Here is a 16,987-nt window from a genome sequence, read left to right on the forward strand (position 1 = left end):
ATAAGGTCTGTGCGAGGAAGGGAGGGAGGGAGAGGGGGGCTACATCTTAAAAAACACCCTCTAAGTTTGTCTGCATGTTGCATCCTACTGAACCTGTCTGCCCCCTCCTCACTTTATCCTGCTTCTTTAACAGAAATGGGGAAAGATGTTCAAAAAGCGGATATTTTAAAGGGAACACTCAACTGAAGCCACTGAGAAAAAAATAGGATGTTCACTGGGTTGCACATCTATGGCAAATATATTAAAAAGTGCTTTAAAAAACCTGATGTGTGTTCTCTGCCTCTCTGAAATGTTGCTGCATGGAAGGTTTTGCTTAAACCAGCCATTTCGACTACCAGCTGAGGGGCACCTGGTCTGAGTATGATGGGAGAGATCTTTACTCCCTGCTGTGCAAAGAACCCAGCAGTCAATTATAAATCACTGATGCAGAAACTGGAATTTTAGCAATGCTCAGTTCAAAATAGAGGGAATTATTGAAGACTGTTCTCTCCATTCTCTTCCTAAAACCAGGGAGAAGAAGGAATCTGAATTTTCATCTCGTGCAAAAATGAAAGGGAATCCAGATCCACATTAAACCCATTTGAAAGGAAAAGGCATGTATCCCCATAATCTCCACCAAGGGTGTAAACACCGAATCTCAGTACATCCCCTATAAAAATGAATGGTGGTGTTGCATCGGTTCCTCACAAGCCACAGTAGAATCACACATTTAAAATCAATGTTGTGTTCTGTGGGGGTCTCTCTGGTATACTGGATGCCCAACAGCAGTCCACACTGCAGTGGTGAGCTGCCTCAGCAGAATCCCCCAATTTTAAAAGTGTGTGCGTGTGCTCACGCATGTGTGCACAGGGGATGGGGGAGTATTTATTTTCATTAACTGAATTAGCTTCATTTTAAAAGTGTGCACATGGAAGTTTCAAAGGTCAAAGCATATAGAAAAGAAACAATCAAAAGGTAATAACATTTAAATTTTTACCATGAAAATACAGAAAAATGAAAAAGAGTAAATTGATGATCTAGGTTTTTAATAAGTTATGGCATACTAATAAAATAATTTTCCCATGTGCATATGTTTTCTTTTTTTAAAAAATCCACACATTACTACCGAAACTTTGTCATCTTTCCCTGTAAGGCTCTGTAAGATTGTGCGTCCACATATGCAAACACACAGTTGACTTAAAATGCCAGAGACAGAACAATAGATAGAGAGATATGCATCAAAAATAAAAGGATGCAGTATAAAACCATGCAAAAAATGAGGAGAAAACAGAAGAGCAGCAGCTAATGCTGCTGGATAAGGCGTCTGCGTTGAGAGGTTTTTCGCAGCAGTTTTCGATAGTCATAAGGATTCTCTTTGCTTTTGTTCTCTTCTAGTGGATTCCCTCCTACTCTTGACCTAGGGATTAAAATACAAAAGAACTTTTGAATTTAGAAGTCAAAAGATTTACTTTGGGAAACACTGCTAACTGACTGCTTAACCTCCACCATCAAGGAAAAAACCCCTCAGAATAAAACAAAACGCACCAAACCAGAAGTTTGACTTCCCCCATTCTGCTGCCTTTTGCAGCAGGTAAAATATGCTGTACGTGGCAGAACAACAAAGAAAAAACATGCTTTGCTTCATAGGTGGGGTGCTGAGAATGAAAAAGGAGATAGTACTTAAGATGTCAAATCGATAAGGAATGACCCTCCAGGTGCTCCTCAGCTGCTGTGTGTCCATGTCTTATTCCCAGTGTTGTACAGCAACAGACTCAGGGCTGGAAAGTGTTGGTCTAGGATGTTTCAGGTGAAGGCTAGAATATTTTGGAATAGGGGGCTGAGCAGACGATCCAGCTGGGTCCTTCCAACCCTATACAGAACTCACTATCCAGACATAACGAGGGAGGGATGCCTTCAATGTGCAACAGTGGAAGTTTGCAGTGGAAAACTGACACCTCAACGTGTGAACTGACCACAGTGGAAAGGACATTGGGGTGATATGAATGTTCTGCAGAGTAAGAACACATGCAGGTCAGCGCATGATATTCCAGCTGTCACACCAGCAGCATGATGCACGCACGAGCTGGTGTCTCAGCATTAGCTCAGGGCTTGGCTTTGTTCAGGATCAGACCCATGCAACTGGGTCAGCAACCCAAGCTGGCCTTTCAGGGTAGCAATACATTTCGGGAGTGCTGAAGCCATGTGCACTCGAGCTGAGTCCTGTGCAGACGATGATGGAGTGCAAGGGTCACAATGCATGACCCTGTCGCTCAGGCCAGCAGATGTCTTGAGCCAGATTCGCTCGTAACATCTAGGCTGCACGCCAGCTGTAAGATAAGCACAGAGAAATCCAAGGCAGCAGTGCCTTCCTTCACAAAATGCTGGAGGAATCACCGACACTCTACAACCATCCTGATCCTCTGAACTGGGAATAAACTCCAGATGGGTGGCTGTGTTAGTCTGTTAAAGCACAGTCCAGAGACAGACTATTGCACTTCAACTGGAGCCCTTTTCACCTGGCAAACATTATTTTCGTTTGGTCAAGGCTTATTTCCAGCAAGATCTGGTGGTTCAGATGTCTGTGGGGCAGTGCATTCATTCTGGCTCTTGTATGAGCTTTAAAGGAGCTGTCAATGATGCTAAAACCTGGCCCCAGTGTAGGAACAATGCCATGGGCAGCTCCTCCAAAGTTCAGGCTGCAACCTGGAGCGGATACACTGCCCCGCTGAGATTTGAGTCCCCATCCTCCATGCTTATATTTGTGAACAGATATGGATCTTTATATTCATGTATTTATGTATCTGCCAGTTGAAGATAACACCAAGCAGCTGATGAAGCAGGCTGAAGTTCACAGAAGCTTATACCGCAGTAAATCTGTTAAGCTTGAAGGTGTCATGGGGATCTCGGGGTGGCATAGAAATGTTATAATCATCATCATCATCATCATCATCATCATCATCATCTCTTCTGCGACTGAGAATAAAACATGCTTAACTCTGCATTTGATTCTAGGATGGTGGGCTAGGTCAATGACATCAGAAAGGGTATTGGTGTTTTCAACAAGAAGAATTTTGGGTAATAACATATCATAATAATTACTTATAACTTGGAAGGACCTAGAAATCTTTGGGAAGGATCCTATTTATTTATTAGATTTGTATCCTGCTTTCTAAAAATGACCTCAAACCAGTTTACAGCATTCTCCTCCTACTGCTCTCAGTCTTATCCCCACGATATAGGTTGGGCTGAGAGTCTGTGACTGGCCCAAAGTTACTCAGTTGGTTCCAGTCCTGTGTGCTTAACCACTGGCTCATAGTGCTCTTGTCTGGCTCATAGTGCTCTTGAAGTTGTGCTAGTGGAACCCAACACTTGTGCATCTTCAGTAGCCAGTGCTGGTTTCTGCTATGTCAATAGTGGTAGCAGGTAACCGTTTGCTCCTTTCCTTGCAGACCAGCTCTTCCTGTATGAACTCACCCGACAACAGAGATAAACTTCACCTACTTATAGGTTCTTATAGAATTCTGGAATTCTCTCAGAAAAACTTCTGTCTTGTTTAGACAGAAAAAAAGTCCCACATCTCCTAGCATGTCCTAGCCAGCAAGGGAGTTGTAGGCCTTCTCCTAAGCTTGTACAGAATGGTGCCTTAATGTATATGACATTATGCAACCCTTAAAATGGCCTGGAGTTCCTAGAATGCCCCTGCAAACCTTTCTTCTATCCAAGCATGCATCAGATTGTTCCTTAAGCTGGTTATGTTTCCTTCTTCCAAATAATTTGCACGATCCAGCTCCAGTTCAGCAGTTACCTTCTGATTTCAATGGAAAAGTGAATGCAGTGGCACATTATAGCACTTAGCTTTTGTCTGCTTTACTCACCCTTCATTAATCTTTAATGTTGCATTTCTAGGCTGGTCTGGTGGCTTCTTTTCTTTTGGGCTGGTATGACTATCATTTGAGATGAAACTGGTAGACAAAAATTCTTGGTAATATGGATCTTCTACATCCAGTATCTTGCCCAGACTATTAAACATAATGCATAAATTAGAAATCAAGCTAATTCTTATTCTGCATCATCTTATCAACCAAAAGAGGTTCAAAAGCGAAGTATTATAGATAGAATTCATCTATAGATCAACAGTGAAACACAACAAAAGACAACTAGAAATGCAGCCTTTGAGATAAACGGGGACCACTTCTCAAACTATTGCAAGGACCGTAAGTTGTAGGCTCACTTAAAAATCCCACTATCTTCCATGTAGCTTTCTCTCTAGCCTGTGCATTTAGGACTGCAGTCTTAAATTGAGATGCTATGCATTTCTACTAAGAAGTAATTCAGTGCCTATGCCGGGGTTAGTGGCGAAAGGAGTGCAGCCATCATTATGCCTGAACACAACCCAATATACGCAAAAGTTCTAAGCCCATTATAGGAAATACAGTTTGGCCTAAAACTGCACCTTCAACCATATTTACAGTACGGTGGACATCGGGACATAAGCCCTACAGGGCCAAACCCAAGGTCCATCAAGTCCAGCGTCAGTTTTCCACAATGGACAGTCAGAGATAATGAAGGCTGAGACTGAGGAGTTACGTATAAAAAGAATAACTAGGATGCCTACAAGTGGGCCATGAGAGCAACATCCTCAGAATCTGAAAGTCCCTTAACAGCTTCTGATAAAATTATCCTCCATGAATAGGATTAGGTACACAGCTTTCATCAGGGCTCAGGAACAGAACCTACTTTTAATATCAAGTGAGAAATTGTATTTCTGATTATGTGCAGGATGTGTTTCTTGAGCTTGTGCTAGATGCTGAATGATATGGCTTCAAGTTTTTCTATATTTTATTGTTTTTATTTGACCATAGTTTTCATGTTCTGAAGTTTCTGTAAATTATTTGATTAGTCCCAGTGCTGCAGCATGAAACACAATTAATGCAGGATAAGATGGGATGTAGAGAAGCCATTCCCAGCTTTGGGTTTCAAGATGCTCAGCCTCTGGTCATCCCTGGCTATCAGCCATCGTGACTGGGCACGGAGGGAACTGTAGCTCAATATCTGGTCTAGCAGCAGAACTTCTAACAAGGGAGAGAAAAACAGGCTAGCTTCTGAGTTTCACATGACTTTTTACAAAGTAATGGTGAATTTTTCACCAGATCCAATAACACATTATCACTTTATTTTATGCAGCCAGTGTGCTTTGATTCTCTGGGATATATTAGCAACTTCAGAACATAAAAAACAGTGTATGTCCCAAGGAAGCAAAACACACCAAATGGGAGTTGGGATCTGAGGTTGTTCTATGGGAAATGGATCAGAGCTTATTATCTGCTTCTGAGCATTATGGTTTTCAGGAACCCCCATTAGAACAAACTCTGGGAAAATTCTATTAGCCCTTTAAAATGTATTCTTGAAGTGTCAGTGGCTTGCACAGAAGCTCAAATAAAAACAACCCAGCCCCAGGTTTTACCACAAAGTAGAAAACCAAAATGCCAATTTTCTAAATGTCTTTTGATGTGCCCAGGGAAGCAGCTTTGGGAAGGTACAGAGGGAACGTGCACCAGGGCTGCTTCAGAGCTGTACCAAGCCTGAAAGGCTCTACAATTACTGGGCAATTTTCCGCAATGCTATTCTTACTGATATAATTAGGACTGTATTAGTACTCCCTTTCTAAGCCCCTATTTAGAAGGATTTACGCATTTAACACCAATGTGCACTCTACATTGCAATTTTGTAGGCCAGGCTTCTGCTAAGCCAAGGCTGCAGGGCATTGAAATTCAGACGCCAGCATTTTGCAATATCAGTGAAAATGTGACATTATCAGGGGTATGTCAGGCTTGGAAGTGAATAAATGGTTTAGGCTGATCAATAAGGAACACAGAGATTATATGCTTAACTGCTTCAGTGCTGGGCCAAAAAGCATGGATAAGAGGAAAGAACACGGGCTTGGTTCAGCATTCGGAATTCTCCTGGCAGAGTCCTGGCACTACGTTTCATCAGCTTCAGGCTGCTAGAAGATCACAGCAGACATCAGTGGAGACCACACCAGTGCGAAAGCTGGCACAGTTACATCAGGTCCACAGTGTGCTTTCTCAGTGGAATGCGAAGCGGCGCACTAGGAGGCTAACTGAGGGAGAGGGCTGTCCCAGGCAGGGCCTAGCCACGTGATATGTTGAAGTGCCATGGCTGGATCTCCCAGCATGGCTTTCACCTTGAAAAAGCAGCAAAAAGGTGGGTGTGGAAGCTCAGGGCTGCAGAGAGCGTGTGTGTTTGGAGATGGCACCTCTCCTTCACTGTGCCACAACCCTGTTCCAAGAGCCAGCATCCATGCCTGAGCTGGTATTAGCCACGCAGCGCAAATAAAAATGCACACCAACATTGACCATGGAAAGTGCATTTGCACTGAAATGGAAATTAAATACTTACTGATAGGTTAAATGTAACACTTAACAATATTTTTGCTTGCGTCTAAATTCTTAGCCTAATGTAAGCAGAAAAGCCTGATACTCCTATGGAAGTGTGACTCATGATTAGCCTGGTTGCGCAGAATTCAATAATAAATTTTGGCCTTCCAAAGGAAGAATTTGACCCTGGATATCACATATTGATAAAGATCAAGCAAAAACAAAAACTTCTTGAAACACAAAAATGCTACTGCAAATTACTGAGAGAAGAAAAAAATACCTGTTTTTTCTTGGTTTCCGTTTTTCATCCTGGACTGATTTCTGAAAGCGTAATTTGTGAGTGGTTATAACTATGATGAACACTGCATGATTTCTACAAATGCTAATTTCCTGATTTTTCTTACATCTATAGAATAGAGATACATCATTCAAATCCAGCTCACATCAGTTTTACACACATTCATTTGTAAGTCCTGTTTCTGCATCCATGTAAGAATGGATGGATAATTTTAGGAAAGATAAGATGAATAATTAAAAAACACATAGACAAAATTGCACTCAAATGCTTAGTTAAGCATACGCTTTATATGCATTTTATCTTAAAATGCTTGTTTTTGTACCCCATTTTTTCTAAAATGCTCATTTTTGGATGATCTGGCCATGTTTTTGAGCTAGAAATGATATTATAAAATGTGAAGAAGTACACACAATCTGGAGGATAACTGGATTTGTATTTGCATATCAGTCTAGGAATTGCAAAACAGATTGGTTCATTTAAAAATGCAGACTGAATGAAAATGCTCAAACATTCCTGGATGCCATTTTTGCTTTCTCTTTAGTTGTACTTACCACTATGGTGAAACTGTTAGAGAAGACATATGGGATAAGACAATTTTTGGACAATTATGTCTCTTCAATAGCTTTTAACTTATTCCATGCAAAGCAATGCTAGGTTTGGGGGATTTATATTTTGAAGTACAAAACGAGCCTGACTGAGATTTCATGATTCCTAGTCAGCTCCCATAATATAAACAGTTGAGGCTGATGGGTCCAATGACAACTGAGGCTGGTAGGTGTCTAGCTTGACCTGCTGACATCAGAGTTATTAAATTGCACTGAATATAAGAGGTTAAAACCTGGTTTAAACCAATGTGAGTTTATCAAAATAACTTGCTTTATTGTAGAAAGAGCAACATGATTTATTTGCTCTGTAGTGTACAAATACAGAGCAAAGGGCCAGGCAATGTATGAGTGCAGCATGTATTTTCTATGCAGAAGGTCAATTCCTGGCTTCTTCAGGTGGGAATAGGAAAGAATTGCTGCCAGTCAGTGTTGGCAATATGGAGCTAGATGGGCCAGTGTCTGACTCAAGTATATGGCAGCTTCCTATGGCCATAAAGAGCAATGGGGCAGAAGGTACCTGACTGATAGTTCGGTTATTTAACTGAGCTGCAGCAGAGTGTAAAAAATGGCTTATGCAACATGCTTAAATATATTCACTGTAGATAGGTAAATGTATCCATTCATTTATGTCATTATGATGTCTAGAAAATGCTGTAATCAGCCTTACATGAGTGGAGGGCCAACCTCTGCCAATGCCTTGGCTCTACCACAAACTCTTTGTCCCAAAGAAAAACTGGATGAGATGAACAAGGATAATATAAACATTAGAGTGGAGAGAGTGCAGCATAGTGAGTAACAGGAAGAAGGTCTACAAAATCGTCTGGCCAGGGCGACTTCTTTTATATTGTTATTTATTTTATATTGTTATTTTTATATTGTTATTTTTGTACTTTATCTTATGTTGTGAGCCGCCCCGAGGCTTTGGCGAATGGGGCAGCATAGAAATGTTTTAATAAATAAATAATAAATAAATAAATAAAATACGCTGTGCTGGCAATTGCAATTAAGCCAGGTTAAGTCAATGAAACTAAAATCCACACGGACTCTTCAGTCAAGACAACTGAAGTGCAGAAAACTATTTTCTAAGAACTGTGGCTCTGGAATTTACAGTTGCTTACCATACAGTTGCTTGAACATTTCCAGATATGTGAGTCTTGAGGAATCCTAAGCATGCCTTTAGGGCACTGGACAAAACAAATGTTTGGCAGAAGATCCCACAAAATTGGGGGATAAATGTATGCAGGATAACCTCATGACGAAACTGGTCACTGGATTGGTGAGTGTAAGACCAACAGAGACATGGACAGCAGGGAACAGGTGGGCTGCATGGATATATCTGTTCCTAAACCCCTGAAACCAGACCCAACCTAAGAGTGGAGGAATCACACTGCCTTCTAGAACTTAAATTGGTTCCAGCCTCAGCTCTACTCAAACTTATTAAAACTGATGGAATTTAATCATAACTAATTCAAATCCCATTAGCAGCAATGGGTTTATTCTATGGATGACTAAGCCTAGATCCACCCAGTTTATTTATTCCCATAAATAAAGTATTTTATTTATGGGAATAAAATACTTTGCCAGCTACAGCTAGGACTGATTCCCACTTTATATGGGAGGTATATTTGCTCATATATACCTATGTTTGCAGTAAGAAACTCTCCCAAGTATGAAAGGGATATAATCATGCAATGGCCATTTTCCAAGAACCTGTGGCCAAGGAGAGATTCTTCAGGTGCATCTACAGTATCCCATACCTTGCAAAACAGGCATCTCCATGTTATGCACATGAAAGCATTCAATGCAACTGACACAGGTAATTCACACTTTATAGAACAAATTACCTGAGCAGGCTAAAGAGTTCAGAGCATAAGAGCCTCTTCACATAGCAGACCTAGTTGGACAAAGCTGCTTTCTTGCAAGCATTCGTGACTCCAGTTCTGTCAACTTCTCCCTTGCCCTGCAGCTGTGAAGATGTCGAGGGGGCTCAGCCATTCTAGTGGATGCAGCATTGCTGTCACTGCCCGGTACCTGCACGCCCCTTTCTTGGTTTGTTTACCGAACCACAGGCACGTTCTTACATCACTGTATGTACTTTGCAGACTCTGAGTCCCGGCCCTACCTCACCTCTCCGACTTGCAGAGGAGGGAAAGCACACAGTGCAAAGATGTCACATCACGCATTTCTTGTAGGAGATGTGAGGAGAAAGATGGGGCAAAAAGACCTGAAAAAGCAGCCACTTTGTGTCTCTTTGTTAAATGTGCACCCTAATTTTTCTTTCAAAGCCACTGCTATAATTTCACTTGAGTGCCAGCAAGAGCTGCAGCCTGACTCAGCAAATGCGTTCTGTCACCTGCTGCTAAGTAGGTCAATAGTATGCAGATGCCTCCAGCGAGGGGGCTTAATTGCTCTTAAGAGGAACCCAGGGACACTGCTCCCTCCATTTCCTCCTGACATGGCCCACCCCTGCCCCACCTCCATGCTCTCGCTTCTTTTAGCAGCAGGAAGGTCAGCTTTGGAAAGCTACCCTGGCTGTTTGACCTTGCAGCCAAGAGCTGGGAGTGAAAAAGAGGGCTGCTTTGGGTACCTGTTTGCAAGGGCTGCTGGCTGGGATTTGGAAGAGTCAGAAGGGGGAGCAGAAGGGGCTGGGGGGCTGGGATTGTGGGCCATCCTGAGACACTGAGATGAGAGAAGTGGAGATGCTGGTCTCAAGGGCAGACTTGCCAGGTGGACAGACACTCTCTGGGAATAACCAGGAGGCTGGGTTGGTGGGAAGGCACTTGGAGCAGGGGACTCTAGATCCCATGGCACTTTGACAGCAGGGGAGGGTGTCCCAGTTAGAGGATCGGCGTGCTCATTTTCAGAAGGAGGCATGCTCATTTTCAGAAGACCCCTCCAGAAGGGATGGGACCCAGGCACTTGCATAAGGAGAGTTCCTGGAGGAGAATACTAGACTGGGTCTAACCAACTATCCTGTGCATACAAAGATTTTCATTCTGGGTGTTTTGTGTTTTTGGTCAATAAAAATGCTTTGCAAGGAAAAGGTCTGTGGCCTTGAATGTGTGAAGGAGAAGCCTTAGCTCCTGACACCAAGGGATGACCAGGAGAGCTTCCAGTGGCTAAGAACATCCCCCTCCCTGGGTGCCATCTCCTTGCACTTAGGGAGAAGGTGTTGCCAAGTACAATGCCACAGCCACACACCTGCTTAGAAAAAAGTGTGGGGGGGGGGATCCCAGATGGAGTTGCAATGAATGCTTGGATTCAGGGTACAATTCAGATCCACTGAAAACAATTCCCTTTGCTGAACTGGTTCCACATTGCACCCAAAAGGAGCAGTGGACTCAGCCCGTCCTGAACAGAACAGCCCTGAATAAAAACTGGCTGCTGTAAATTAAGAACTAGATGTTAAAGATGTTAAAGTGACAGCCATACCAAAATCTGTCCTCCCAAGAACTTTTCTACTTTTCTGTCTCTTTGTCAGGCAGAATATCTTTTGGTGACATCTTTGAGCTTACCTTGTTGCAAGGTGGCCAAGTAAGTTACGTGACCTTTCTTTCTATCACATGCCTCTTTCCCTCACTGCAGCCTCTCTGGCTGCCTACAGTTTCTGAAAAAATCTCCAAGGGAGGAGTCGCTTCAGGACATCTGCCTCCAGGTCTTCACTGACCTGGGGAGGCTGAAGAAAGCTAGAAAGAGGATTGTTCAATGAAGGGCAGGACACTGGGACTCCTTGCAATTAAGGTAAGCAAAATTGCCCGGTAACCTACCCATGAGAAATCACTAGGAGTTATAAATATGGATCTTTCCAAAAGCAATTGCTTTCTATCAAATGGAATGAGACAGTCCCAAATAAAATAAACTTGGAACAACCCTCCAGCTCTGCCCAAAACTGTTTGTGTGGCAACCCCTGCCAGTGTGGGGTGCCTGAAGCTGAGGCACTTGGCAAATGCTGGAAGAAGCAGGGGCTCTTCCATGGTCCAGCTGGGTCTGTTCCAAATCACCTGTCCCTCCCTGCCAAACCCCATCCCTGTGGCCCTCTCGGCATGGAATTCCGTGCTTCTCTCAGCATGGGGAAAGGCAAAATGAGAAGGGGGGGGGGGGTTAGGACAGCAGGCACAGATGCACCCACCATAATCATAGCTCACAAAGGGCTCAGTGGGGGATATTTGGCTTCACACCTAAAGTTGTTACTCCCCTGCTTACATGCATGATAGTATAATATGTAGAATCCTCAGGGCTGTTTAGCATCTTCGGTTTCTGAGGCCTCCTAGGGCTTCTCTGCACAGGGTGAGCATCTTCTGGCTTGGAGGTGACTGCAAGAAAGAATCAACACAAACAAAAGCTTGTTAACAAAAGGAGTGAGTCTTTATTTTACAAAACAGAAATAGCCAAGATCCAGGAACCCCTTTAGGATGCAATCCTAAGCATGTTCAGAAGGTGAAAAAATGTACAAGCCCCCAAGCCTTCTGGGAGTTGGAAGACTGTTTTGTCTAATGGTGCATGGGATTGTGCCACTCAGTGGAGATGTCCATGAGCTCCTGACCTCAGAGGGCTGCAGGCATCCTACAGAGGGTGGGAGGAGCACAGAGTTGTGAACGCCTCCGTACTCCCCTATGAATCAGTCAGACGGTTGATTTTGGCTGTTTAGCTAAGGTGCTCCAGCCAGAGAGGTAGGCAGGCTAGAGCCCCACCAGAATATGTCATCACCCAGTGGAGCCCATCTCCTCCCCATCCTCCAGAATACTCTCTTCATTCCTTCTCTGATTTGCTTTTTCGAGCTGGGATGTGCAGCTGGCAGAGTTCTTTGCACTTCCGCTGCAAGAAGTGGGAGAGGGGAATCCAAGCATGTAGCCCCAACTCTGAAGTTGGTGCCCTTTTCTGATGTTGGAGTTAGGACTCTGAACATTGTTATGGCCCTCTGGATGATGCATTACCTTGGAATGTGCCTTTTCACAAAGCAGGCATGTTTGTATGCCTTTATCCTAACATGGGTACAGAGCCTAAGATCTGATTGTTATTGTCCTGGAATGAAGTCCACTTCTTTATGTATCTCCCTCAAGCACTTTGCTACAGTTCAAAGTGTTTTCCTGAGCTAGGGTGAAAGGCCATAAACTCCAAGAGTGCCATGTGGCTGATCTGCCATACTGAGCTTCCTGGAGATTTATATGCAGCTTTGCATTTACCACTTTGAAAAGAAAAAGTCTAAAATATTTCAATCTGAAAATCATATATTACAGAATTTAGCGTCATTTTTAACTGCAAACATAAAGCTAGCTTTCACTGAGGTGGCAAGCTTGTTTCTGGGCTGGAATGCTTCAGACTGCGCATACACATTGCAACCTCCCTTTCCTCATGAACCATACACAAAGAGAAGTATAATCATGGGGAGAAGGGCTAGGCAAGGGCTCTCCAGAAACATTTTTTCTGTTCTTTCATGGAAGACTATCCATTCACAGCATCAAAGAGTTGGAAGATCCCTTGGGGGGGGGGGTCTTCTCATTTGAAGCTCTGCTCAATGGAGGATCAGCCATGAAGAATGTAAGGACACCAGGTGCCCACCCAACCTCTGCTTAAATACTTCCTGCAAAGAAGAGTCCACCACCTCCCAAGGCAGTCTGCTCTACAGTTGAACAACTTTTACAAGTTGGGAAGTCCCTCTGGATGCCTGCCCTACATCCTACTGGTCTGCAACCATTGTTGTAGCCCAGCCACTGCAAGTGTATTTTATTTTATTTTATTTTATTATTTATTCAAAGCTTTTATATACCATCCACTACAATGTCTCGGGATGGTACAAGACTGCATCACCTTTGGACCAACAGCTCTTCAGGTGGCTGAAGATAGCTACCATGTCTCCTTCAGGCTGAATAGACCCAGGGCATTTAACCATTCCACTAGCCGAATGATCCCCCATTTGGCTTTACCATCTAAGTGAGCTACATGATGGTTGAGGTCCATTTTGTGACCCTGCCACCTCTACCAATAAAAAGATGTGACACGTTAAAGAACCAGCTCATGAGAACTCCCAGCAAAATCCACAGGTATTTATTGCATTCACCTTGATTTGACCTGTATGGGTAGGAAATAGAAGAAATTGTTCTCTGATGTCTCACAGCAGCCTGCCATCCCTGGTGGTATGGAAAATGCTATTCTATTACCACCTTAATACCATTTTAATTAAGAAAGTGGCACAAGCATTTATAATCAGAAATGATCGGCCATACATCAGTGTAAGCAGCAGCACAATTAGCTGCATAACTTTTTCTTTGTTGTGTGTGATAAATAAAGCCTTGGAAAGGTCACTGATATATTGGAGGACCACAAGGAATAATGTTAATTTATAATATGGTTGAGCAATGATTGCTTTTATTGTTCTAGCTTCTTATCTCAGATGAAGACAGCTCCTAATTTAATGAATGGGCAATTATCTCTTAACATTTTGCCTTTTGAAGAACAATGGTGCTTTTCTGAACCAAGGTGCTGTCAATTTGCTACAAACAATGAAATTTCAATGCAATTAATTCATTTTTCCACACTGAAAGCAAATATAATTGTAGTCTTCCATTTAAAGCAGATACACAAAGCCAGATTAGAATCTCCCTTAAAAATGCTTCAGTGTGTTCTTTTTAAAGAGCGGTGTGTGTGTGTGGTATGGTATAATGGCTAAGCTTGCATTGCAACAAACCATTATTTGTTGTAATAAGAACATGCCCTGGTGATAGCCCCATGCTTGGTGCTCTAACTTGCTTCCCCTCTTTTACCACTAGAAGCACTTTCAGCACCACAGACCAAGATAGCAAATGCTGATGTGCCATCCTGGCTTGTTAACTATGGTTTGTCCAGGCTACAGTTTTCCTAATTCAGATGACATGGGAAACTGTGGTTTGTTCCAAACTTTGCACAGAAGCTCTAGGTGGAGGGGTCTAAATTTAGCCTAGTAAGCGGTGTGCATACATAAGCATTCTTTGAACCAATTGTATGTGCTGATGGTGCCCCTGTGCAGAAGAGTGTGTCCTGGATAACAACACCCCGAGTCTTTCTTGCTTCCTGAAAGTGACTCCTTAAAAACATTAAATGCTTGCCTATAATGCATCAGACAGTTTTCTCACTACACTTTCACCTTGGGTGGCCAACAAAAATAATCTAGAGGAAATATAGCTAAAATCAAAAGTTAACTGCTAGAGCCACTGTGGGCTGTCAAAAATGAATAATGTGGCTCTATTCATAGCTAAAGGCAGACAAGCATTCCTGTTTGGCATACAAAGTACTATTTTTGGATTCCCCTATCACATCTGTAAGATGACAAACTGAACAAGTGAAGTTGAAGGAAACATGCACAATTATCACTTGAACTATTACAGTAATTATAGAAACCCAAATACCAACTGGTTTAAAGGAAAACAAAGGATCGAATTTTATTGTCATTCACTGATTAATGCCTATATTGGAAATGGGAGCCCACAGTCATGTGTCTTTGTGGGAAATCTCTCTCAAATATATATTTTTTCCAAAGGAGAGGGGAAAAGATGCACTGGTTTTAATTAACACTCTACTCAGAGACAAGTTTTAATCTCTGACTGAAGAAGCAGAAACATTGCTGGAGGTAAACACAGCATTTTCTTTATTAATGAAGAAAAGGTCAGAATGTCATTTTATTTACTGCTTCTAGATAATTAATGTTTCTTATTGCAATGTTTAAAAAATCCACAGGGACCCCGGATGGCCCCAGTAGTAAGAAAGAAGAGACAACTGATCAGTAGGATGAGAACTCGAACCTGTGCATGTTCAGAAATGACTATAATGCCATCTCCACAGAGGGCTTTGCTGGAGAGGGGTGCTCTTATCCTGGCTGTGGGCTCCCAACCTTCCCATGCTGATGGGAGACAGTCTGTGATGCATCTCATTGCTCTCTGTGCCTGGGAATCTTGGCTTGCCAGGTGCTCCATCAAGTTGTGCTCTGTAGCTGAATTCAGCTCCTCCATGCCCACTTAGCTCAGGCATGGAGGGCTGAGCATGCAGGGCTCTGTGCTCACAGCAAAGTCCTCTTTGGCAAAGACCACAGAGGTTGGTTGTGTGTATAGAACTTCATCTGCCTTTTTTTTTTCTTTTTGGACTGTTGATGCCCACGAGGAGTGATGCAGAATGAAAATAACCGGCAGATACTGTTTATGTCATGTTTATGATGTAGCCTCGGGAACCTTGAGAAACACGTCAGAAATTCTGCTTAATTTAGTATTAAGTTATCAAATGACCCTCAATGACTGCTTTTTTAAGAACACATCTATGTAGCATCATTTTGGGAGACTGGATACACTCAAGCTACACATTTCATCCCTTGTGTCCATCTCAGATGCTCGGTTACTTTGTACAGCAAGAAGCCGTTCAGTCAACTTCTCCATGCCAGTTTTTCCAAGTCAACAATGCAGTGGCCAAGAAGAAATAAATGCCTTTCTTTCCTTCCTGAAACATTTCCTATTTGTGGATGTAAGCGCTAATTATAGGAAGTTGCCACACTAATGCCTGCAGGACTTCTGGGTCCTGCCTTTCCCATTCGTCTGAACTGTTGCACCTAGGCTGGGAGCCAGGTGCAAATGAGTGAAATTGGCTGCTCCCTGGTTTCAGAACTTCAAGGATGGACTCAGGCTACCTGCTCTTCAATGCTCACTGGCTTTCGCAATCACTTCAAAACTCAGAAAAAAAGAATGTGATAAGTACTTCTGGAATACAACAATAAGCAACACTGAAGCATCTCTCTGTCCTATATGAATCACCTCCACTTAGAAGCACATCTCAGCATGGCTAAGATAGCATGTGGTTGCAGCTTTTTCCAGAGAATGTCTTATCTGGAGAGCAAAATATTACATACCTATTCCCGCTGGTTGTGCTAAGAAAGTCCACAAGTTCTAACTGCATTGCAGCTGTTACTGTCCAGATGTTTTGGCCTACAAGCCTCAGCATATTAATAATCAGAAATGATGGGAATTGTAGGCCAAAACATCTGGAGGGCCACAGCTGGCTCACCTCACCACTGTATTACAGCTGGTCATAAGATATGTAGAACATCAAGAACTGGTACCTGAGGGTTTTTGTGGGGGTTTTTGAGAAAATTTGTGATTTGAAATAGCTTCTTGATAATATAAAATAAATAAAAGCTGTATTACTGCATCCATTTTCCTGGGAGTAAGCGTCATTTAACTTTTTGTTTTTACTTCTGACTAGACAAGTACAGCACTTTGCTGTTCATTTTCTTTGCAATTTTAAAAAAATAATTGAAATGCCAGCATCTGAAGTTTACAGATTCACCTTGCTCTCCTGCAAAGGACTGCACTGAATTAATTTGTCTTGAAAGTTCACTGAACATAAGCTAATCAAAATCCTTTCAAAATGTGAATGTCTTTCTGAAAATTTGTAACATGACAAGAAAAATGCCTGTGATTGAAAGCCTGTGGGGCTTTTAAGCTGTGTTTGCCACAGACAAAATGTTTGAAAGGTATTATTATTGATAATTATAATGTTCCTGATTCCATTCTAAAGCGTAATTAAATTGTCCCATAGCCAAGCAAGGAGCAGCATTTTTGGACTTCTTTTTTTGAAACATCATTCCATTTTGCAGAACACTTTCTAGTCATATGGCCACTGACAACCCCCCTGAGATGCAGAAAGAAAAGGGAAAGCTAACATTTCTGAAGGTTAAATGCAAGACAAAT

At 42.5% G+C, this 16,987-nt stretch overlaps 1 protein-coding gene across 2 annotated transcripts in view; it reads right to left on the reverse strand.

Moving 5' to 3' along the window:
- Positions 1-1,008: 1,008 nt before the first annotated feature.
- Positions 1,009-16,987, reverse strand: part of MYO3A (myosin IIIA) — a 105,160-nt gene continuing 89,181 nt past the window's right edge. For both annotated transcript variants that reach the window (XM_044425270.1, XM_044425271.1), the window contains 4 exons: positions 11,484-11,593; positions 6,658-6,698; positions 3,855-3,998; positions 1,009-1,396 (listed from right to left, as the gene is read on the reverse strand). In XM_044425270.1, coding sequence (XP_044281205.1) covers positions 1,282-1,396; positions 3,855-3,998; positions 6,658-6,698; positions 11,484-11,593 — 410 coding nt within the window. In that variant the 3' untranslated portion in view covers positions 1,009-1,281. The remainder of the gene's footprint in view (positions 1,397-3,854; positions 3,999-6,657; positions 6,699-11,483; positions 11,594-16,987) is intronic.

The sequence above is a fragment of the Varanus komodoensis genome, unplaced genomic scaffold, assembly GCF_004798865.1.
Source record: "Varanus komodoensis strain SLA01 unplaced genomic scaffold, ASM479886v1 scaffold15, whole genome shotgun sequence".
NCBI lineage: Eukaryota > Metazoa > Chordata > Lepidosauria > Squamata > Varanidae > Varanus > Varanus komodoensis.